General features: G+C 45.1%; 1 protein-coding gene across 1 annotated transcript; it reads right to left on the reverse strand.

Annotated features, from left to right (window-relative positions):
- Positions 1–1422: 1422 nt before the first annotated feature.
- Positions 1423–24162, reverse strand: COMMD5 (COMM domain containing 5). The gene is made up of 7 exons (XM_006277380.4): positions 23986–24162; positions 19676–19836; positions 16967–16995; positions 13439–13489; positions 9103–9198; positions 6219–6294; positions 1423–1683 (listed from the first exon to the last, which is right to left on the reverse strand). Exons 1-7 carry the CDS (start codon positions 24134–24136, stop codon positions 1582–1584), a joined length of 666 nt encoding a protein of 221 aa, XP_006277442.1. The 5' UTR covers positions 24137–24162; the 3' UTR covers positions 1423–1581.
- Positions 24163–24222: the final 60 nt, after the last annotated feature.

Below are 24222 nucleotides of genomic sequence, written 5' to 3' on the forward strand. Positions count from 1 at the left end.
TGGTAATTATATTTGTCATAGAAATAGGTTGTGAAAACAACTACACATCCTGCTCAGACATAGGCATCCTCAGAGCACAATGAGCTTCCCACCCATCCACCCACGAAATGCCGCAATCAGACCTTTAGCAGTTATCAGCACGGGAGAAATGCATGCATTTCCTTTCGTGAGAGAAACAAACTGCGCTGAGTCCTGCTTTTGATAACCAAATGTTATCCTGACATCTTCATCTGCTTTGATTCATTTCAGCAGAAAGTCACGCTGTCTAAAATAATACTGCAGTCTGAAGCAAATCCAACACCACACTAAGTGTCTTTTTATGCCTATTGTCATTCTTGAAAAACCAAGAGCCAAATCATTCTCCTCCTACACAAAACACCTGTGGGAGGGAAAAAGGCCTTCTTGAAGTGCCATGAGTTTAATTTCAGCTGCATTCTACATATCTCTGTAGGGAGTGAGGGGGATAAGGGAGACGCCTGCAATCATACAAAAGGGTCAGAGAAGAATGGATGGCACTGCTGAGCGACAAGATCAGTAGGCAGCTAACTCAAGCTAGTGCCTAAAAACTGTGATAAATGCTGTACAAAAGGCCTTTGACAGGTTGATAAATCCCATCCACAGCTTACGGGTGGTGATCTCTTCATGCTGCTGCCCAGCCTCCACACCCTCTCCAGTACCATAGCTCACTTAACCACAGAGTTGGGAAAACCGTTACATACATTCAGAAAAACCCTTACATACATGCTTATGCTTCTTCTGAGTCCAAAGGGGAGTTACACACATGCTTTGCGAAGTCCTTATGTGTTAAATCAGGATCTGAGGCACTACTGTACTGCCAACTTTCATCCTCGGGGCTGTGCGCTACCTGAGAGGGGTAGGACAATGTGAAACAAGCAACATAAATCCCCGCTTGGAAATCCACCAAGTTACGACCCCCTTTGGTCACCTCCAGCCACCACCTGAAAGCTCTCACAGGCTTTCTGCACTCCCATGCACCAGGATTTCTTCTCTATTTCTCCACAGATTCCCAGTTGTCTTTAAATTACCCTTTAAGATGGTTTGCCTCTCAGTCATTTATGGAGCATGCATGTATTTTGAGAACACAAACAGCAAACTGACTAATATGGAACCATCAATTGCATATTTGTCATGCTAGTTTTCAGCTAGGGTTTTTTTTTTTCTTCATTTTTTAATTTGGGATGTTGCAAAGCTTTTCTTATGATACATATTGATGAAGCTTTCCGGTAGCAAGCTTTCTAAAATAATTAGAGCAATGAATCATAATCATGAAGAAACGGTTCTTACATCTCTTAAGACAGTTACTTAAAAAATGTTTTGATGAATCATGCAAAAGTCCTCACAAACAGGGATTATTACTTTGTATATTTATTTCTGAAGAAGAATAAATCCTGAGACAATAGCTGAGGCTTTTAACACTTTAATTGAAAAATATTTACAGCAACGTTAGAAATGTTAATGTTACAATACAGACATGCAAAATGGTGCTGGTTCTTCATTTTGCAATTCACAATTCTCTTTAAGGGTTTCAGACTTGCTCTGTTCATTCACTAGCTGAAAGGTTCAGTCCTGGATTTTCAGAACACTTCTTTTCTCCAAATCATTCATTTCTTTCAGTATTAGAGCAATGTTATACCGTAATTCTTGAAACTTTGCAACCGGCACCTGAAATATAGAAGATTTATATTAGATTTGTAATTCATCTGGTTAAGACATGCATATGGATATAAAAATATTCTAGAACATCAGTCTAATATATACTTTGAAACTGCAGTTCTGCAGGTTTTAAGCAAAGGATCGGAGGCTAATACAATTCTACATAACATCTGAATGTTCACATATGCATTTACCAAATGCTCTGTGGCAACTGGGGAGAGGGGAAAAACACCATCAGGCTCATATATTCCCAAAGATATAACAAATCACAGCATCCTATTTTTCCAAGGGACCACACATGGCTGGAAAGCAAAGAAAATGGATAAAGGAAAGGACCAAGACAAGGGGAGTGATAGCACAGAAAGGAGTCTGAGGACTGATTTGGGGAGAGGGTGGGAGTCAGGGTGCAGCTGTGGCTCTTACGCTCTCCCCTCTCAACAACAACACTGCTATTGCGCACAGTGCAGAGAGGAAAAACAGCTGGTGAAAAACACTAAGTGTCAGGCCAACCATGGGAATTTTGCTGCGGGAAGTGGAAAATCCTGCAGCAAGTGGGGTCCCTTTTCTTTTTGGCACAGCTGAAGAATTTCTCCAGACAGCATCAAGAAATGCACACAAGCAATGACTCATAGCAAAGAAAGTTCCCAAAACAAGCTACACTAAAGGAAAAGTGAAATGACAGTGAGGCTGTTTGCCTAAACACAATGTACAAGGCAGGGGCTGCAGATCTGAAGGGCAGCATCAGCTTTCTGCAGAGGATAATCTAAAAGGACCTGAAATGCTGGGACCAAAGTTCCCCAGCTGCTCCTAGTGCACAGGTGATGCGTGTCTGCATCCCAGGCGACAGGGAGAGCAGAAGCCTCTTCAACACTCTAGAAGCCTGGAAGAAAAAAACTGGCTGGAAGGACAAGAGCGGGGAAGTGAAACAGGTGGCGTGGTAGCAGGCTCTGGACTCTGAAGGACAAGACAAGTTTTGTGCCTGGCTAGAGGTGGACCAAAGTGGGAGCCAGGGGGCCTTCTGGACAAGATCCAGTAGTGAAGGTGCATATTGGCATGGATTATAGCAACCATTAATAGCTGAGGGCTCAATCTGAGCAGACAAAGGTGTGACAAGACACCGTGGTAGGAAATTGAAGCTAGACAAATTCAGATAAAAAATAAAGCAGAGTTTTAACAGCACCTATGATTAATCTTTGCAACTTACTAATGGTTGAGATGGATTCATCATCACTGGAAATATTTAAGTCAAGACTGAATGTTTTTCTATGATACATTCCTGGTCAAATGGGAATTAACTTAGGAACAGCTTATGACTTGTGTGACTGCACGACCACAAGCCCCTTCTGGCTTTCTAATCTCTGAACTGAAAAGAAGGGTTTGTGCTCTCGCTGCTAAGTAAAAGGACCGTTGTGTCCTGTCCATGACCTAGGCAGGGTAAGCCCATCTCCCGCCAAGTCCACTACCAGAGCGTGCAAGTCTGGAAGGGCATTTTGCCCAATGCATCTTCTCTGCATAGAGAACATTGGGTGCTCTTAATGGCTTAAGGCTGGAACTTTGCTAATTTTAAGTGGTAAAGAAAAAGAAAGGTAGCTCCCACCCTGGTCTGTGCCTTCATCAGCAGCCAAGCATAGGACCTATTCAAACGATGGTGTGGGTCCTGTTGATAAGTTACAGGGCTTCAAGAATTGTACAAGTCTAAGAATTCCAAGTTCGGGAGACCTGAGTTTTGGTTCCAGCTTTGCCAGTGACTTGTTGCATGAACCAAAGCTCTCTATCTCATTTAATCTATTCACCGGATAACAATCTTTACCCCAGCGCATCCACAACTGAAAAAAAGACCAACCACAAGCCAAGTACTATTGCCTTGGTGTGCAGGGGCAGAATACTTGGAAAGCAAGCATGGGGCATTTCTTTAGAGCACAGCATGGGAAAATTGAGGCAGTTGCAACATCACAGCAAAATCAGAGCAACTTAAGGACAGCTATGATTAGCTACGGCAGGTGCAACAGAAGAGGAAACCTTGGAAAGAGGCCAGCCTTTGGGATTAGAGCAACAAGAAACACTGCACAGGTCTCTTCACGATAACCAAGCTCTGCCTAGAGGACTGATCTACCCATCACTGTACTCTCCTTCCTGCCAGACTCATGGCAAACATGAGAGGAGACTAATATGCCCAGGTTATCTCAACCAAGAGAGAAGCTTCAGAGCCAAATTCAGAAGTGGTGCCTGGCTGCCATGAATGGTCAGCACATACGTCATCCAGCACCGACATGTAATGAAACCCATGGGCTAACAAGTACAGTACAGTGAAACGTGGGCACGGCTACCCAGTACTAGGACAAAATCTCGTTTAAGCACTTGGCAAGGCAAAGCACTCCCAAACACCACCCAGGACAGTACTGTAGGACTACAGTACAGAAACACCATTCCACAAAACAGTCAGATGGCAAATTTCTGGTGAAATATGCAGATTTCCAAACAGGTACATTTGGTACATCCAAAACACAGGGACCTTGAATCCAAGACTGATTGAATGACGTGCCTGTATCTGGTGGCACAGATCTTACCCACCTTGGGCCTTGTTTGCACCTCTTCCTTTACCACTAAGTCTAAGCAGCCTAATGGGGAAGAGACGTTTATTAAATATGTCTAAGTCCTTCTGAGGTATGTCTATACTGCAGTCACAGCACCTAAGCTACCCTGTATATTGGTGGCAGTCTAGCTACTGGAGCATGGAGCTCAGCATGGGCTGATTTACCCTGCTTTTGTGACAGCAGAGGAGACATGCCCCAAGCACAAGTTCCTCCTATGCATGGAGTCTCCTGTCATGCTTTTGCCAGGCTTGGCGTGGACACCAAAGGAGTTAGAGGAACCTGACACCTAATTTATGACTCTCATGCAGCCTGATTGTAAAAGCATGACATTCTTTCCACTTCAATCACAGTGCAAAATTCTGCAGCCCCTGCAGCTTTACTGAATCTCTTGGTGTCAACAGATGTGACTTGATAGACAGGTCAATAGACCAAAGGGCTCGTGACTTCTGTTTGCATGCAACACGAGGCATGCAGATTTTAAGACACCACTCCTGGGTGTAAAAATCCCTAAAATGAATTGTCTTGATACTCTAGTCCAAAAAAATAAGCTTCCATAAGCAGGACAGTCATAGCCAGTTTGCTTGGGAAGGTGACTAAGAAGGTTTATTTGCCTGCTTGAAAGGCAGTACTTTGATCCAAGACACGACCTGACTCTCAGATATGGTACCCTGTGCTGGAGAACATCGGCCAGTTACAGAAATGCCAGATGCAGCCAGTTCCATGGGTGGCAGCAGGTAGGACAGGATTCAAAATGAGTAAGCGTGCCCAGCAATCTGCTCGCCCAGGGCAGAGCTGGTAGCAGATCTAATTTCCTCTACAGGAGGCCACTATTCTTAAAGAAGCACAAGGCGCTGTATTCGCAACAGCCCCTTTTGATGTCTAATATCAGCTCCAGATGCAGGTCCAAGCCCAGGAACCGAAGAAAGACAGAACCAGTAAGGTTTAGGCCTGCTCATTTATTCTGGTAGGGGGACATTCAAAGTCCATGCTCCACTTAAGTCCCAGGCAAACTCTCTTCTGAGAGTTCAGGGCTCTCTCTCTGGGCCTTCTGAATGGGGGGTAAACTTTCATCCTTTGTGAAAAGACATCCTCAATGCTTCCCAGTTTAGCAACAGTTCTGCCTTTCCAAGCAGTTTTATGTTACAGCCTTTTCTGCAAAACAGTTTTTCTTTTATACGCAGTAAAATCCACACATTTAATCCACTACCCGGAGCATTTCCTCTTCCTCCAACTTACTACTAATGTATGGACTAATGCCAAAAGCTCTGAATAGTTCAAATTTAACAATGCATTTTTGCCTGGAAAATGCTGAACTATTGTGTGTGCCACAGTGTTATTTACAGAGCATGTAGCTTTCTATTTCAAAGGGAAAAAATATGGACAAACTCATGGCATTTTTCAGGCAAGACATTATATACAAAGGTCAGATACTGCCACTGTATCAGCTGAAGTAAAAAGGCTTCAGTTTTCTTGTGGCTTTCCAGTAGCAGGATGTGTGCTACAGAGCAAAAAAAAATTAGGCTACTTTTGCCATAAAAGGGAAACAGGCGTGGTAGCAGGTAGCATGGTCAGTACTGCATCAAGTGTTATATAAAACTACCTCAGTAATTTTCCAGCTCTCAAAAACAATCATCATGTCTGAAGGTTAAAGTTGATAATAAAACCATAAAGATTTAATCACATCAGATATACAATAGTGCGCTGGAGTGATTGATATTCTTTTAACAATTTAAGTTTAAAAGCCATGCCCAAAAAACATGATATGAAATAATTTTGGCTTGTGTTTGTTATACGCTGTGTGTGTAGTGCAGTGAACCCAGAATATCCTGAAGAAAACAAACCCACGACAGTGCTTTGTTTATGAAGACTAACATTTTTAACAGCAATTCAGTTTTCTAAAGAGAAAGTAGAAGTTGTTTTTTTTTAATCCATTAGGTTAACGACACTTACTTCAAAACGATGAGCTTCCCCATCCGAAAGCTTCAGCAGCATTAAGATGGATGGCTGCAATGCACGGGCCAGCGAGCTGAAATTAGGTATGTTATTAGCATTACTATAGTGCATATTTCCAGCAATAAGAGCTCAAGACTACAAGTTAACCATTAAAGTTGTTTGAAATGGATCCCTCCCCCGCACCTCAATAACCTCATTCAGAATTCATCTCAATCAGAACATAACTGCAGAGTAGGACAGATGCTGAAGAGCAAAAATGCCGCAAAATAGAATGTTATTGGGTAATAGGTTCAGTAGCGCACCATATTTTATATGAACTACCCCAAATTATTCAGAGGAACACGGAGTCCTACTGAATTAACTTAAACGCTGGAGTAGTAGACTAATGGAACACTTTTATAGGCAAAAGAAAATTTGTTGTAATCATTACAGATTATAAGGCTAAGTCAACTCAAAACGTAATTCCGCTGATTTCAACAGGCCTGCAACTATGGGAGAGTGGCCCAAAGCTACTAGAATAAACTATACAGGTAAACAGCCTGGGTCCCATTTTGCTAAGTAGCACTAAGCCAGCATGCACTATTGCAATAAAGAAATGCTTCCACACCTCCTGGACTCTCAATCAAAGTGTAAGCTGGGCCACCAAGTTTGCCCAGAGACCATGCTAAATTTGTGGTTTGCTATTTTACACCAGAGTATAATCGATGGCCGCAAGAGGGGGAATGAGTCATCTCTGGGCTGGTTCCGTCAGCAGATGCTGCCAAAGCCAGGTCAGGTACTGACAAGCACCGGAGCTCGAAGCAATACCTCTCAGCAGAGGCTGCTGCCAGATGATATAAAAAGATTCCTAAAGGAAGGCTGATTGCAAAGGAAAATGAAAAAGGAAAACAGAGAACAGAAAATACATTATCTCAGATTTATCTGGAAAGAGAAACGTCAGGCTGTTACCTGTGGCCCTCAAGGCACCGAGGCAAAGGCTGCAAGTTTTGCTGTCTTACGGAAAAAAATTCCTGTATGCTGATACCACAGCAGAGGTTTTTCAGAACGCACCTGAGAACACTGCTTACTTGTTCATGCCTTATCAGCTTAGCTAGAATTCAGTTTGGCCAGTGGTTTGTGACCAACACCTCTCAGGAGTTTTCTGTACAGCTTGCAAGTAAGGCTGCTTGGATTCAAAACTGCTACATCTATGGGTGCAGGGGATTGCCTGGACAAGGCCCCTTCTCTGGCTGAGTTTTGCCAATATTGCTCACTTTGGGTTGCTCCCAAGTACGAGAGACCAGACGTGGGTTTGGTGAATAGAGGACAGTGGTGGGACGGTACTGTCTACTGCTGGTGGTAGGCACTAGCGTCTCCTCATGAAGGGTAGGCGGCTAGGTTCTTGGTGATGCCCTATAGGTGTCTAGCTCAAATCATGCTGACTGACTCAGCTGCAGAGTGAGACTGGACTGCCCACTTCTGGGAAATCATCATCGAGAAAGTGATGGCCTAGCAGCCAATTTCCCTGAGCCCAACCAGGCTTGGGCTAGACTTGGACGTGAGATATAAGTTGAAAAAGCAGCTGCTATCTCTTCCCTGGCTGTAGCTAAAGACAACGTGTCCATGCTGAGTAAGATCGGCCAGCTGTCTTCAGTGCGGCTAACGATGAGGTGCTGTTCACAAGGCCTTGGAGTCCCTAGCAAGAACAGACGTAACTATTCCGAAATGGCTTTCCTCCTGTATACGGGGGAGGACTTAGGGAACATTTGATTGTTTATCCACCTAAGAGCAAGCTTGCATCTAGTCGTGCAAGTGTTCTGCTTGGATGGCTCTCATTCAGTGAGCCAAGCAGGCTTCCTGAAGGAGGGGAACCTGAGCTACAGTGTCAGCACTGTGAAAATAATACCAAGTATCCCACTGGAATAGCTGAATGGACGACCCTACATCTACAGGAGGCAGGAGCTCAAATGACTGGCTGAGGTTCAGGGAAATGATCAGAGAGAGAGTTGTACCCACTCCACTAATGGCTGCTAGGGCCACTCGGTGTAAATGAGCATGCAATTTAGGCTAGTATGGAAAGTCTCATTCCCACTTGTGCATGGTAAAGGGAGCAAAAGAGGAATGACTACATCTATCCATACCTTTGATATCCTGAGATTAACACGACTGTAATGCAGTCCACTTGGGGCAACACCCTGGCACTAGTCAGAGGATGCAGCCAAACAGCCTGATTGTTAACAGGACATGCTGAGGGCTTGTCCGTGGTCTTCCTTATAAAAGGACAAAGCACTGGCCTTGAGCTTTGAGGCCTCAAACTGATGAATTCAGCTTATTGGAAGGACATCCTATATTGCCTTGCACCACACATTACCATAACTGCAGCAAGCTGATGTGCTAGGTCTAGGATGCCCCTAACCTAAAAGAAAAAACATTATTTTATTTTCATGCTGGCCAAGGAGGACCCAGAGTCATTAACCGTTTGCACAGGCTGCAAAGATCATTTTACTTTATGGGTATTTGGGGAGAAGAGAGGGTACAGTTAGCAGCCTGGAAGGACAGCAGTGGATTGCAATATTATGGAGGTCTGGAAGCAAACTAATTACATTTCTTAATGACTATACATTATAAAAATACTGGAAGAGGCCCCAAAGCTTGAGAGGAGTGCTACAAGTATGAACACTTTTGAAACAAAAGTAATTAGAATGAAACATAAAATTGCAAGGCTACATTAGCAAATGATGCAAACAGAAGCAGCAGAAGCCACATACAAAATCTGACTTGCTTGTTACCTAACCATGCAACTTACTCATAATAGCTCAGTCCTGATAAAATGCTCCAGAATTACATTTCGATCTGGAACACCATTCCAGATGTCATGCAACTTATTGATTTTTTCCTTTACCTTGTAGATATAGCCACATCCACCCTCCACTGGAAGTCTTTGACTCTTGGCAAACTATTTGCTTGTTTCAGGGTTGTGGCTTCAAGAACAGGACGCCTGAAAGATAAAACAGAAAAGGACAATTAAAATGCAAATGCCCAAGACAGAAATGTAAAGGGAAAATAAAATCCCTCAGCAAGGATGAAGACTGAATGTTTCCACTCTCTGGTCTAGCATCATTCACAACAGTCTGAACAAATTCATGGGCTTTAAAGGGACTGCCTGTGGCACTCAGATTAGACACGAGCTTTTTTTAAAACCAAGCATTTCTTGACTTGCTGTATGCAATGCCAGGAGCCCAAGGCCACAGTAACATTCTGTTATATGGCCACCAGAAAGACCAGTGTTGAAATCACAGTGGGAATAATACATGTTTAAGGGGTAAGGTACTGCTAACCAGCTGGGATGCTTTTGCAAATATACCTTTATCTCCATGTGAGGTCAGTGCTGGCAGACAGGAAAGGGAAAAAAAAAAGTGTATTCAAGCAGCGAGGCATAACAATTAAGATGAATCAGCCCCCCTTTGTGCTTTCCCATCAGCAGCCACACACTGTGCTCTAGTAGCAAAGGGTGCCTAGTGTCAATTAACATCAGGTTTACATAAGGAGGGGATAATCCTGACATCTGGGCAGAGTCTGAAGCATGTAGCGGAATGTCATCTATGGGCTCTTGCTTGAGCATGTCAAGTGGATGGGATTTAAATGCCTTGTGCAACACTTGCACAGAACAGATTTTATGACTTATGACTATTCTAGTAAGTGAAGGTTTTGGCTTCTCACACGTGGCATTATGCAGCAGGAGTCTAACTCATTACATCCGAGTTTATTTCTGGAAGAACATGCAGTTGACAGTGATTACACTTCAGATGCATGACAGCCTTTAAAATTTTAATAGCATCTTAAGCTCAGGGTAAGTAAACAAGCCAAATCTGATATGAAGACAAAACGACTCTCCTTTTTTAGATGCAGAGAAACATCTTGAGAATGAGGTCATTCCACAGGACTGCTGGAGAGCTAGTGTGGATTTCTTGTTACCTACTCTTCCCCCCTGGAACGTCACAATCTCCTTGTGCCTATGGAAGTTATTTACAGGCCATTTCAAGGCTACTGCAGCAGAGGGGGTAGATAAAGACTGGCACATTTTTTATCCATGGCATTAGACAATCTAATTACAGACTTCATTTCAGGAGGGAATCCTCTCTTCACAAACAAGGCTCTGGATGCATGGTCTATCCTTGGATGCACATGTACAGTTTGAATGATGTCTGCTTGTAATTTGTCCAAAGAAATTAGCCATCAAATAGAGGTGGATAATAGTGATAGGCCTAAGTCTGTAGAGCAAGTACTGTAAAGAGGAAGGAATTTGCCACTTTTTCCCCTTTCTCCAAAATGAGACACACCCTTCATGCCTGGACAAAAGCAAGGCAGAGAAAATAATTCAGCTGGCTCTTACCCATGTTCAGCTTGTGAAAAGGAAGTAGGTCAACACAGCTGGGTGCAACCAAGAGGAGCCAGAGCCTAGAAATAGTCATCGCAGGATTAAATAAAAGGAATGGGCTTTCTCTCAGCAGTGACTGCTGCAGGGAATTGTCTAGTTGGGAAGAATACCTCTACAATAGTCATGCTGCTAATCCTTTTCTCCTTTTTGAACACAATTCAGTCAACCAAGGATCTCTCAATCAGTCATGCAGTAGCTGCTTGAAGAGAGAAGGAATAGTGAGTGCTGGTAAAGGCATAATGCGAACCAAAGTAGTCCAGAAGTCTTGGAAATTTCAACCCAAGTTCAGAGCTTTAGCTTTGTTCTGGACTGCCAGAACCTTACTTGTCACCCTACAGCCAGCAGTTGGGATGGGTCCTGTTAAATATAAATTAACCCTGCAACTCTGTCTCAGTTTCTACTGATGCCCTCAACTCCTCCCTCCCATGACAATTGCAGCTGGAATAGAAAAGCAGATGTGTTAAGCACCACAGAAAAGGTGACAGAACACATGCAGCAGCCAAAGGGAAAGGAATGGAGCTTCAGCAATGATACGGAAATCAGAGTTTGCAAAGACTGCTAATCAAGACACCTTTAACTTCAGAGAGGCTTCATGGCTCCTAGTGGGGCTCCTGTTTTTATAACTGAGTTAGATGGATATAATTTTGGCAGAAATTATGCATCAACAACCCCAAGCATTTTCAGCTCACAATGCTGACCACAGAAACTACTGGGAGCATATTAGTGAGGCAGCCCAGTGCAAACTGGAACACACCATATCATACTTGGGACATCATGCACAAGCACACAAAGGAGAGTCATCAGTGCCTGTCTACTATGCCAGATAGTGCCATGCTAGGCCACGTGTGCTACCCCCTGAATTGCAAGTAGCACAGCCACGTTCATACAGAGCAGTGCTTGGGCTAGTAAGTGCTGTCTCCCAAACTGCTCATGGCACAGTGCTAGGGTGGCTACACAGGTGTCAGTTTAGGAGGCAACATGGGCAGAGCAATAGCATGATAGGTTAGCAGAATAGGTCTCCTGACTCCAGACACATCATAGAAGTATAGCAGAGGAATGTCTGACACGAGTCTCAGAAGTTAGATGTAGTGACTAGCCCATCAAGGTAAATACTAATAAACAGCAGCTTCTGGACAGCTCATTCAGGACTTGGGCACTCAGGCATACCGTGTACATGAAGCCTGGTTTGGACTATGCTCTTGTATGAGAGCACCTAATCACCCTTGGCTCAGATACAAGACTACATGATGCACCCTAAGCCATGACCTCACACTTCAGTGCCTGGATAAAAATGAAACAGTGCTGTTTGCTACAAACATCAGAAGATGAAGAATCTATGCCAAGCCCTCTCAAAAGCAGTTTTCTTGAAGTTTATCAGTCCAATGTGATATGCTCTTTTCCCTGCTTCATCTACACAGCTTGAAGCTGTAGGTGCATAAAGAGAATTTTTTAAATTCTTAGAAGTTTTGGAACTGCCACCGCATGTGCAAAAATTGTGTGAGGAGGGCAAGAGGCCTCAGGAAGAGAGACAATTCAACCAAAACAGATTCCTCTAAAGGATCCAGTTCAGATCGAGTCTCAACCAAAAATGCTGATACTTTTCTCCCTATTGAGGCCATTCCCATTGAAATGTCTCGCACGCATTTGCAATTCAGTAAGAATACATAGAACTCAGCAGTAGATTTGCCTAGGTGTCATACAAGGTCTGAGAAGTCCCTTCCTCTGTTCTAGGTAGTTAAAAACTAGGCTCTCCAAAGCAATGGGAGAAGGTAAAGAACATGTAGCTAGGCATATGGTCCAATGCCTCCTCTCCTGCAACATTTCACCTCTAACATAGCATTGTTCAGGCAGCAATCTGAAGCCAGGAAGAGACAACTAAGGTTTATTCCTGCTCCTAGGAAGTCCTTACTTTGAGCTCAGAGCCTAAAGGAAAAAAATAAATATTCTAGGAGAAAACAAAAAATGCCAGCAGCTCTGGAAATGCAGCAGTCCACAGCTCTTACAGAGAAGATCACATATGCAAGTTCAGGCCATTTACAAATACTGGGAGATGTTACGTGAGAGGAAATCTGAGGAGATCCGACTGGCAGAAAGGTACAAAACTAAAATCATCGTGGGTTTTTCAAAAGAACTAATGGTCTCCACTCTACCCAACAGCTAAAATTTGGAAATTTGTCATCTGGTCCCAGTTACGAATAATACTAGCTGTATTTTGAAGGTAGCAAAGGAGATTTAACTACACTTCTCCCATTAAAGCAGAGGGCCAGATTGTGGCTGAATCTTCTGAAGTGCTTTGAAAATCCCAATCATCATTTTTAATTTTGCTACAGATGTGTGCTCCTCACTAACCAACCACAGAAGTAAAGGCAACCCCTGAAATCCATGGAACTTATAACGTAAATGATAGGATACTGTCTAAACCTAATCATATTGAACAAAAGAGGTAGAGACTACAGAGACTGGAAACTGAACCTTTCCTGTTTCAGGAGTTCTGAAAAAACTGGAGTCAGGAGTTCTAAAAAAATTCTACACGCATAGGTATTTCTGTATTTGGACTGCTGCTATCTGTGGGATATCACTGAACGTTGCTGCAGAAGGATTAAAATATGACAAGGAAAGCTGCTTTCTGCAGAGCCATTAACAAACATAAGCAGTTACTTTAAGCAGAGTCTGAGTTACAGAGTTAAAACTCTGGCCCTACTGAAAACTTTTGCCATTGACTTCACCAGGGATACAATTTTAGTCACACACCTTTAGGTCTTTGATCAGAGGCTACAAGTGGATTTATAAAAATACTAACCTGTTACCAAAGACTACGCTGGCAAAGTCTGCGATGAAATCATCTGGTATCCTTAAAGAAAAGGTCAACAGTATGAGATAAATACTTAAAGTGTTCTGCAACCACAGATATACTCTCCTCTCTCTTCAAAATCATTTAATTAATATTTTCTTTGGATTAGAATTGCCAAAAGTTCTGAAGTAAATCATTTATAGTCTGGTTTACTCCCACTGAAAGGAACCCTTCCACCACAATTCCACCACCTTTCCTCTCCAGGACCTTCAGAAACCTGTTCCAACCTGCCCTTTTACTTTGGACAGCCTCAGTCAATACAGCGGACGGCTAGATACCGCACATAGGAATTTCAAAGGTGCTTAACACTTGCTTAACTCTTCTACAGAGTTTGAGCAATGCCTTTAGCAGGAGCAGGACTAGCCCAAAACCAGGTGCTTTAAAAATCCAAACCAACACCACTTTTCAATGTCACTTCCATCTTAGAATGAAAAAAAGGAAGAATTACAAAGAAGGGCACCTAAAGAAACCAAATGGAATCTCTGAGACTGGGTCACAGCACTTAATAATATGCATATTCATGGAGAGCAAGGCAGTAATCATTTACACAACAGCTTGATACAGGGCCACCTACGGCAGATGATCAAAGCAAACAGGAAACGTTCCAACTCTCAGATTTGGTGTCTGCAGAGATGAAGATAAGGCAAATGTTTATAAGCAACTTTCCCAGAGTGGGAAGATGGCCCTTGGCTTGGAATTTAATGGAAAAGGTGAGTTTAAAACCACTTCTTAAAGGAGACACAGGAGAAGGCTGATTTATACTAGCAGGCAGGCCATTGTTGGCAAATGGGGCAAGACGGAAGAGGGTGGAATGAGAAACGTTTTTTTTTTGTTTGGCTGGATACGCACTTTGTTCTTGCCAATGACCCCCACAATGCAAACGCTGCCTGTTGATCTGTGCAGGCACTGCATGCTTTACATCTCAATGAGAAACAAAGTCACTTATTACAAACCCCTTCTTCCAGCTGTTTCTCTGCAAGGGGCCCCAGTAGTATTTCTCAGAGCACTGAGTAGTCCTCACAAACACGCTGTCAGAGCCATGCCACCTTTGCAGTTGCATTCTTTCTGCAATATAACTCATTATTTTAATAAGAACCACTGGCCTATGAACTCCAGCACTGGATCAAGCAGCTTGCATGCTTCTCCAGTCACAGGCTGAATAGCTTGGTCCAACAGCACATAGGCAGAGATGAAGACAGTGATCATTTTTCAAACCATCTGATGAAAAACAATGCACGGAGGAGGAACTGACAGACAGGCGGGAGACTGTGAGGACGCCTTTATCCCATGTTCCCAGACTGCCTGCCAGCTTGCACACAAGAACCTTCCCTGCCTCACTCCCACTGATGCAACAGCCTCCGTTCCTGCCAAGCAAAACTGATAGAAAAACTGAGACGGCTACTGTCCCCGCTGCAAAGACCGTATATGTTTGGTGTGCTAATACTGGATGACCACCAGGGAAGCCACCAGCAGCAACATAATGAGCTGTACGTTGGCTCGCTCACCCTGCCGTCTCCTCCAGTAGAAGTGCTGAGGCCAGGACCAACTGTAAGGGCCTAAAGAGCATGAAGGCAGCTGCTAACCTGCTCAGTTTCAAGACCTTTGCTTGTCTGTTTCCAGCCAAAACACTCTTCAGCCTCACTGCAGGGAAACAAACTTCTCAGTCAAATACAGGTCTTCCTCATGTATATAATCCTGGTGCTATTGGAAAATCTTGGCTCAGCGCCCCAAGAGAGCCAGTGCAGATGGAGAAATTTCTGTGGGAGCCCGTGAAAGCACATAGGCAATTTGTCTCTTGGCAAGGTACACAGGGAATGTCATTCCCATGCCAATCAATCAGAGGTGTGCAAAGAGCTAGCATGCCTGAAACTTGCTTGTGAGCTGAACAAAGTTATTTGCTCAGTTTAAAAAAGAAAACAAACTGTCTTCATGGTGAGCAGCAACAGCTTTCAGAAAAAAATTCATTCATCATTCTGAAAGTGCCAGGACTGAGCTGGCCCAAGCTTATTAGAATTACAGGAAGGTGCCAGAGACTGATGAGCAGCATCAATTTCAAGGCCTGAAGGCAGCATAAAGGAACAGGTAGGGGTATTTCTAAGGCTCTGCCAACCAGGTTAACAGCAGCAACAAGATACGTGTATCACTATTCTTGTGCTTTTCTGGAACAAGAGACGCTTGGGCTGAGTCACAAAGACCTTCCTGTTGTTAACAACATGATTAAATTGTTAGTGGGAGGAAAAGCACAAGGAGGCAGGAGCAGCATGGAGAGAGCAGAAGCCTGGAAGTCAGTACCCCTTGATCCTTCCTGATTCTGAGACTGAATTATGATAACCCAGGAAGGTTTCACAGAGGGAGGCCTCCAATAGAGGAGAAGGCACTTTCATTATTATTGTTTTGACACAATGAATGCACTCACTGCATAAAATAAAGAAGAAGCTCATTCTGTGCTGCCTGACACAGCAGGCAATCCAGGACTGGAAAGTCAAATATCACCAGGGTGCAGAGCTTTGTATTTTTCTTTCTTTCTTTTTTTTAAAATGGACCTATTGAAATGTCCAAAGGGGCAAGGGCTACAAGTTGGCCTTGATGAAAAGGTGCCAAGCACACAGAGTGGCATGGAGATGGCAGAGGTCTGGGAGCTGAAAAGATACAATTGAGGGATAGACTGGAGGCTAGATGAGATCTTCGAGGTAGACAGGACTCCAGTGACCAAGCTGGGATTGCTGGCAACTAGAGGCTAGAAAGGGCAGAGATCAAAGTGCTGAGTGAACATCTGTAAAGCACCCAGGACCCAGGCACAACATAGCAGCACAAAATATATGTATAAAAAACAGAGCGTAGTTTGCATTTTCTCTTATTCCTCTACATTGCCATACTCAGCAACTAAACAGAGAGATCATTACTGTGCTGTGAGAACTAGCTTTTAGGGCTTGACCTATACAGAGATACTACTCTGAATAGGCCAATGCAGATTTTGGTTAAGTCTTTGTGACAAGCATTATGATTTGCTGGCTAATTAGCACAAGCAATCGCAGGCAGATAATGCACAGGATTTCACGAGTGTTATACCATTGTCCTTTCAAACAAACAAACAAAAAAAGTAGGCCAGCTCCTCAGCTCCTGAATCAGTGTCATTGTCTTACCAAACATAAAACAAAAAAATAAACCTACGTGGGGAGGTGGTGACATTTTGGGGTTGGTCACAATTGCATAACCTATACTGAAGAATAAATCACTTTGTCTGCCCAGCACGTGAAATTAACTGCATGAGATCAGTGTCAGATCACAGCTTGCTTGTGCAACATCTGATTATTTCTCTTGGCTTTTTATGACCTCACTGGGAAAAGTATAATATGCAAATTACATATAATGTGTATATAAACATGGACAAAGTTGATGACAGCAGTGTGTTTCGCTTCAGGAAAGCAGGTATAAGAACAATTACAGAAAACAAAATAGGTGAATAAATGGACAAACCTGAGATCCTTCAGATCTTCCTTGAAAACCTGTAAAGATGAAGAATGAGCCATGTTATACCAGGTGGAACTGAAAACTGATCAACTATTAACATTTTTACCAGAACAAAAGTGTTTACTTGCTTACTAGCTCTCCCAAAAATTGTATTAGGGCAGAAACAGCGGAAAGGATGCTGGCTGGATAAGATTTTTGGACATGCCTAAGTGAGTTAGCAGCACAAATCAACTATGTGTGGAACTTCTGTTCTTAGACCACTTGGAAACTTTTGAAGACTCCACCTTTTAGTTTTAAGGCCAGCCTCTTTCCTTCTCTATTAGCTAGCTAATAATACTCCTTTTGGAGTAATTATGTGCTCCTTTTCTTACAAACACTTTTGTGGCCTGTGTTTACAGTGAGACCAAAATAGTGGTAGCAAAAAATAAGCTCTGAATACTGAAAACATAACCACATTACAACCACAATGACGGGTCACTTTCTGGTGTTGGTTGTGCACAGATAAGAGAACATGCAGATAACAGGGTACCAGACAGCTAATATAGGCAGTAAGGCTGTGCGAGGCTTCGGACAGAGCTTCAGATCCGGAGAAGCTTCAGACACTTCAGGGTCAGAAGCAGCACATCCAAGTCGAAGCGCTGGCCTCCTTAGGCTTCCCAAAGAGCTTAGGAGCCGCCTCGGAGATCCGGCCATAGGGTATACTGGGGAAACAATAAAATATCTATAACTTTGTTGTTTTTTGTCCGATTTGGATGAAATTTTTGGGGGTGGTAGACTCTGCAGAGGGGATGAAGCCTGCCAAGTTTCAGGAAGATAGGTGCAGGGGTTTGGGGGGAAAAGCACCCAAAATTATTGAAAGCAAAATTCATGTCACATCTAGGCGTTACAATGTAGCAGGGTGAAAACTGCAGGGGTGGTGGCTCTAATTGAGGCCACAAAGCCTGCCAAGTTTCAAGAAGATCGGTGCAGGGGTTTTGGGGCAACTGTACCCCACATTATTGAAAGCAAAACTCCTGTCACGTCTATGTGTTACAACACAGGGGGGTCAAAACTGCAGGGGTAGCAGCTCTTACTGAGGCCACAAAGCCTGCCAAGTTTCAAGAAGATCAGTGCAGCGGTTTGGGGGGGGAACTGCCTCCTCAAGCTGCGGACAGGCAAAAGTGGTGCCATGGGTGGTTGTGGGACTGACTCTCTGGCTTGGGGCGGGGAGGGGGGAGACTGCTGCTGGCCTGGCTGCTAAGCTACTGTGTTACCAGTTACCAATCAATGAATCAAGACTTGCTGAGGGACTCCGGGACCAGCTCAATACACAAGACCTAGCTACTAGATAACGACTTAACAAGAATCAATTAACACCTACAAAACCAGGCTAAGGAGAGGAAAGAATCAATACAGACAATTAACTGCCCCAAGACAGTCTTGGCACAAGTTGTGTCTGTCAGCAGCTAGGGGTCCAGGGCCCCAGGACCCCCCTGCACCGATCTCCTTGACTGCTGGCAGGCGTCAGAGCAGGGGCCACCATCCCTGCAGCTGTCACTCCGCTGCGCCTTAACACACACAGTGTCACCCATGGCATGAGTTTTGCTTGTCCACAGCTTGAGATGCAGTTCCCCCCAAGCCCCTCCATGGATCTCCTTGAAACGTGGCAGGCTTTGTGGCCTCAGTAAGAGCTACCATCCCTGCAGTTTTGACCTCCCTGTGGTGTAACACACAGCTGTGACAGGAGTTTGGCTTTCAAGAATTTAGGGTACAGTTCCTCCCAAACCCCTCCACCTATCTTCTTGAAACTTGGCAGGTTTCATGCTCTCAGCAGAGACTACCAATCCTGTAAATTTCATCTAAATCAGACAAAAATAACAAAGTTATAGATATTTAATTGATTCCCTGTTATACCCTACGGCCAGATCTCAGAGGTGGCTCTGAAGTTTTGGAGCTGCTTCGGCGGGATCAAGGCAGAAACCCGGTCCGGAGCTCTGGATTGGATCGCAGCCATCTGAAGCGGCCATATCTGAAGCCAGATGGGACTGCTGCCAACTCGCACAGGCCTAATAGGCAGCACATTAAATCAGAAAACAACACGTAAGAAAAGGCAAAATTTAAGTTAAAAGCTACAAAAGAAAATAGAAATAAATCAACAAGGTGATAAAGAATAATGGTGGGAACAAGGCAGGGACAATTGTTCAAACTGACAGTGGGACAACAGACAGTGCCTGTATGTGATGCTTCTCGCTGCAGTGGACCAGCCTTCCTACAAAGAAAGGAAAAGCAAACTGGCAGCACAGTTTGGCATATATTTAGTGGATATAAATGATTATTGCGAAGCCGAGAAAACAGATGCCAGGAGAAAGTACAAATTAAAACCAAAGGGAAGTGAGAGGCTGCAATACAACAGAGCAAAAGAGATAAGCACAATGACAGCACCATAATGTAAGATATTAAAGTAGAAAACAAAACGCATAAATCTTTCCCATAACCTAAATGCTGTGCTGCAAGAGCAGCTGGTAAATCCAGACTTTCAGGGCTTTTTAAAAAAAACCAGAATGACAAGATAAAGATCAGCAACAGTAAATGCATTCCTAGCAGTGTTCCTCCTACCTACTTTCACCTGGAGCAACCTTTGCAAGCTAAGTCCCCCTGTTTAGGAGTTTATACAGTAATTCACAAGTGACATAACCTGAACTTGCCAAATACTTACCAAGTACTCTTAGTACTTACTTCTTGTTTGAAAGTTGGTAGAGGAAGGCGCAAGGCTTCTCTGAGGAGCGTGTACATGCCCGAGATGAGGACAGCAAGCTGCTCTTCTGACAAATCGGCATTTTCTGCAATCATCCGCACAGAGTCTTTGCAATCATTTCCTTCCAATGCACTTACAGTTACTGCAACAAAGAAATGAACAGGAAACTCATTTAAAGAAGGGAAAACTCTGGGAGTGGGAATAAGCACAAATACTGTCTGAAATTTGGTTTGGATGAGAAGGCTAGCCTTTATCCCCTCTGCTATTAAGCTATTACTCCTAGGCTTTGCAAGCACAAGTCATCGTCTGCTGGGTCAGTCTGACCTCAAAACTTTGCAAGGGCAGCTCAGGCTGATCATGTAGGAGGGGCATTTTAGAAAGGAGTTGTCAGATATGCAGTGGGAAAGGATGGTTACTCAAGGAACTGGAGAAGGGATGCAGAGATTTTACTGCTAGCTGGCCAGCTTAGACCTGACTGAGCGTGTAGTGACTACCAAGTCACTCATATCCTCTGGCTTATCCCCAGCTCATGTTTCCTTGGGAGCGGGACTGAGAGAACTAACTTGCTTTTCATCAGCATTCTGATAGGATTGGGTCACAAGTGATACCCTTGTTGCAATCTCAATGGAGGTTAAAGACTGAATAGGGGAAGAACAAGGTAAACTTTTGCCTCTTCAGCTCTGTCAATACCAAGTACATTTCCAGAGCAGTCTGTACTACTGCTAGGTTGCATCAGAGACACTGGTAGCTGGACTGCTCTGGGCTCCCCTCAACCTTCAGAATGTAATTATTTTTCCACATTTTCCATACACATAATGGCTTATAAAAGAAGATGGGCGTGTATACATTTTTTCTGCCTCTCCTGTAGGCCTCTTTGCTGCAATGTGAACTGTGTGGGCAGGTTCTTGCAACCACATGATGCACCACTGGGAAAGATAAATGTCTGCCCACATGGATCTGGTTGCAGGATTAGGGCCTTAAATTAGAGACTTATAATGCTCCAGATATAGGCTTCTGAATAAAACATGAAAGAGTAAAAATGGTGAGGAGACATTACTGAATCTTAAGACTAGGACCATGGTAAGGTAAAAAAAAAAAAAAGTTTAAATTGAGCTGCCACCCTCTCTCATGGTATTAAATGGATTCTGCTCACCACCAGCTTCTATTCCTGGATAAATATACTTCCTTTTTAATGCTTTTAAACGTACTTTAATTGCAACAAAAGTTTCCAGGTCAGAGCTGGAGAGTGACATTTTCCACATTTATCTGCAGGACAAACCTGATACAGATTTGCCAGCACCTCTAAAAGGTTTCCCACAATGCCTGAAAACAGCTTGGCCCTAAAGATTGCCTGTAAGAGAGAAGGGGGAAGATGCCCCTTTTGCTTAAGTAGCTTAGAAAGATTTCTTATTCACACTAATGGCAAAGGTGTCTCTTCTGATATCATCTCTCCGAACCTACATGCAAGATTAGGAAAATAAAACGAGTCTTAAAATGTGTTATCGGCCTGTGATCAAGGAAGCATGTTTTTAAAGCCCAACTTGTCCAATCTAGAAATGAAACACCTTGTTCCAAAATTTTGTCAGTCACAGCAAGAGCTAGTATTTTAAAACAACACAGCCTGTTTTTCTCCTCTAGATATGGTCTAGGAATGTTTCTGAGGCCAAACAGACAGCAATTAATCTAACAAATAATGAGATGCAAACGAGTTATCCAACAAGTGAAAAACTGCTTTTCCCAGTGCTGAACGGTGTGACCTTTTGTCTTCAAATGTTCTCTTTTATAACATATAGTGCACCAGTCAAGAATGCATACCCAGTGAGTCAGGGGTCACATGTCCTTCCTGTGTGCTCACAGAGAAATTACTTATTTAATGTGCCTTGTAATACCACTGGGGGATAACCCCCAAGTATGATGTGTGGGTTGTCTACAGGTTTGTCATGTGGAAGTTAACCATGAGACTCAGCACAGCACAATACATTCGAAAACCTACTGTGCCTTTATGAGCTGCCAGTCCTTTGACAGAACTGCGGCTTGCAGAACGTGGCAGCTTTTTATATGCCAGCCAAAGCCAGAGGTGGTTCGGGGAGACTCATGCTTGCTCTGCTCGTTTTCCAACAGCTTGCTTTCACTGCTTGTACGTGGAGATACACCAGCAGTCTAGGGAGCCTGGGGAGGCTGTCTACACCATCTCATTTTAAGGTTCTTTGAAAGATTGTTTGCTTGCTCCCCCTGCAGTAGAAAGGATTCACTGCAGATTGGATGCACCATTAAAGCTTTACCACTGCTGTTCACAGTAAACATATTGACGTTGCTCTAAATGATACATGCAGAATTATAACAGGCTGCTTAAAACCCACCCCTGTTCCCTGCCTATGTGCTATATGGCACAGCGCCCCCTCACCGCAGGAGGAAAGTAGCAGGTGACTGACTGGCAGGTGCAAGAGTTAGACAACCACCACCTGCTATATGGACATCAACCAGCGCTGTCATCTCTCATTGAGAAATAGCTTTTTGTCCTCTTTTTGACCACGCCAGAACCAGCCACAACCACACTCTGGCAAAAAGAACAGGAGAAACAAGGGGACGAAGCTGTTGAATGGAGTTGGCGAGGAATTCCTCCCCGTGAGGAGTTAGCATGCGGCTCCAACTACAAATTGCACACAAGGCAGAGCCTGAAACACTTGAGAGCAACTTTCTCATGAAATCACGGGGCCTCTACACAACCAACGAATGTGTTCTCTATAGCACCACAACACACCCCCCTCCCAAAATTTCGCAACACCAACACCAGAAGCAGTGGCCTGGGCAGAATATTGGGAACAGACCATTATAGAAAGGTTGGGTTGGAGACACGAGAAAGAAGACTGCTGCTGAACCAGAGCAGGAGTTCAGGGAGGGCAGCTTAGTCAGTTAAAGTGCATAGCTGCAAGGCTGAGAAGTCACATACTTGCCCTGAGTATGAGCATACCAACGTGCTTCAGGACTTGGCGCTGAGGGACTGGCAGCCCTGAAACTGCCCGGCTGCCTTGTGCAAGCTCCTACTTGTTAGCCTGGGTGCTGCTATGACAAAAAGCCAGTTTCACAGCTGCTAACACAGGGTCCCTACAAGCAAAGCCTAAGTTACACCCTGGGGAATGATGCAATTATGATGCGCCCATGCAATTTTGCGCATAAAAGGCATGACTATGCATAACTGCGTAATTTTGTATAATTTAACCACAGTGGCCTCTGTGCCTCTGCCTCCGTGACGTGGAGGCACACAGCTCTGTGACTGGACAGCTGGGAAAGTAGGGAGGGGAGCTCCTGCCTGCAGGACAGCAGGGGGGCGTGGGGTTTGTAGGTGGGCATGGGGGAATATGTGGGTGGGTGTGGGGGGATGTGCAGGGCTGTGGGGTGTGTGGCTGGGCATGGGGTTTGTGGTTGGGCATGGGCGGGATGTGTAGGTGGGTATGGGGGGGATGCATGGGGTTAATGGGTGGGCATGGGTGTGTGTGTGTGTGGCTGGGCATGGGGTTTGTGGGTGGGCATGGGGGGGATGTGTAGGTGGGCATGGGGGGGATGCATGGGGTTTGTGGGTGGGCATGGGTGTGTGTGTGTGGTTGGGCATGGGGTTTGTGGGTGGGCATGGGGGGATGTGTAGGTGGGCATGGGGGGATGCATGGGGTTTGTGGGTGGGCATGTATGTGTGTGTGTGTGTGTGTGTTGCTGGGCCTGGGGTTTGTGGGTGGGTGTGGAAGAACGTGTAGGTGGGTGTGTGGGGTTTGTGGGTGCGCATTGGTGTGTGTGTGGCTGGCTAGGGGTTTGTGGGTGGGCACGGGGGGGGATATGTGGTGGTGTGGGGTTTGCGGGCGGGCATGGGTGTGTATGTGGGCGAGTGCGGGGGGGGGGGTTTGTGGGTGGGTGTGGGCTGTGCACCATTGGGCCGGGCCGTCCGGCTCGGTGTTTCCAGCACGGAGCCACGTGCGGAGGCCCGAGCCCGCCAGCTCCCCGCTGGAGGCCCCTGGCAGCGGGCTGGCTCGGTCTGACAGCGCGTGGACCCAGAGCCGCGCGCCTTGGGGCCGGGCTGGACGCCAAGACCGCCCGGCCCGATGGCTCGCAGCTCCCGATCCACACGCCATCCCCACGCACCCCCAGCCGTGCCCCCCACCCCCAACCATACAAAGCGCCTGCGCACATTTCTAAAAATAAATGCTCAGGGAGTGTTATGTTCGGTTTAATTCGTAATAAACACACACCGCTTCGCACAGCGGTGGCTGCTCCTGCGCTGCTGCCGCGCGGGGGCCCGTACCTGCGAGCAGCCGGCGGAAGGTGTCCCGGTCCAGCTGGCGGAGGCCGCGAGCCATGGCCCCCACGGCGGCGGGCAGCCTCGCCCCCAGGAAGCCGCCGCCAAGGCCGCCGTAGCGGGAAGGGAGCGGCGCCGTCTTGCCCGCTGCCGCCATGTTGGGGGGGGGTGAGGGGGGACGTCCCATGAGCCCTCGCGCGGGGGCGGGCACTGCGCATGCGCGCGGCAACGGCCGCTGTTCCC

This window comes from Alligator mississippiensis, chromosome 8 (genome assembly GCF_030867095.1).
Source record: "Alligator mississippiensis isolate rAllMis1 chromosome 8, rAllMis1, whole genome shotgun sequence".
In the NCBI taxonomy this organism is placed as follows: domain Eukaryota; kingdom Metazoa; phylum Chordata; order Crocodylia; family Alligatoridae; genus Alligator; species Alligator mississippiensis.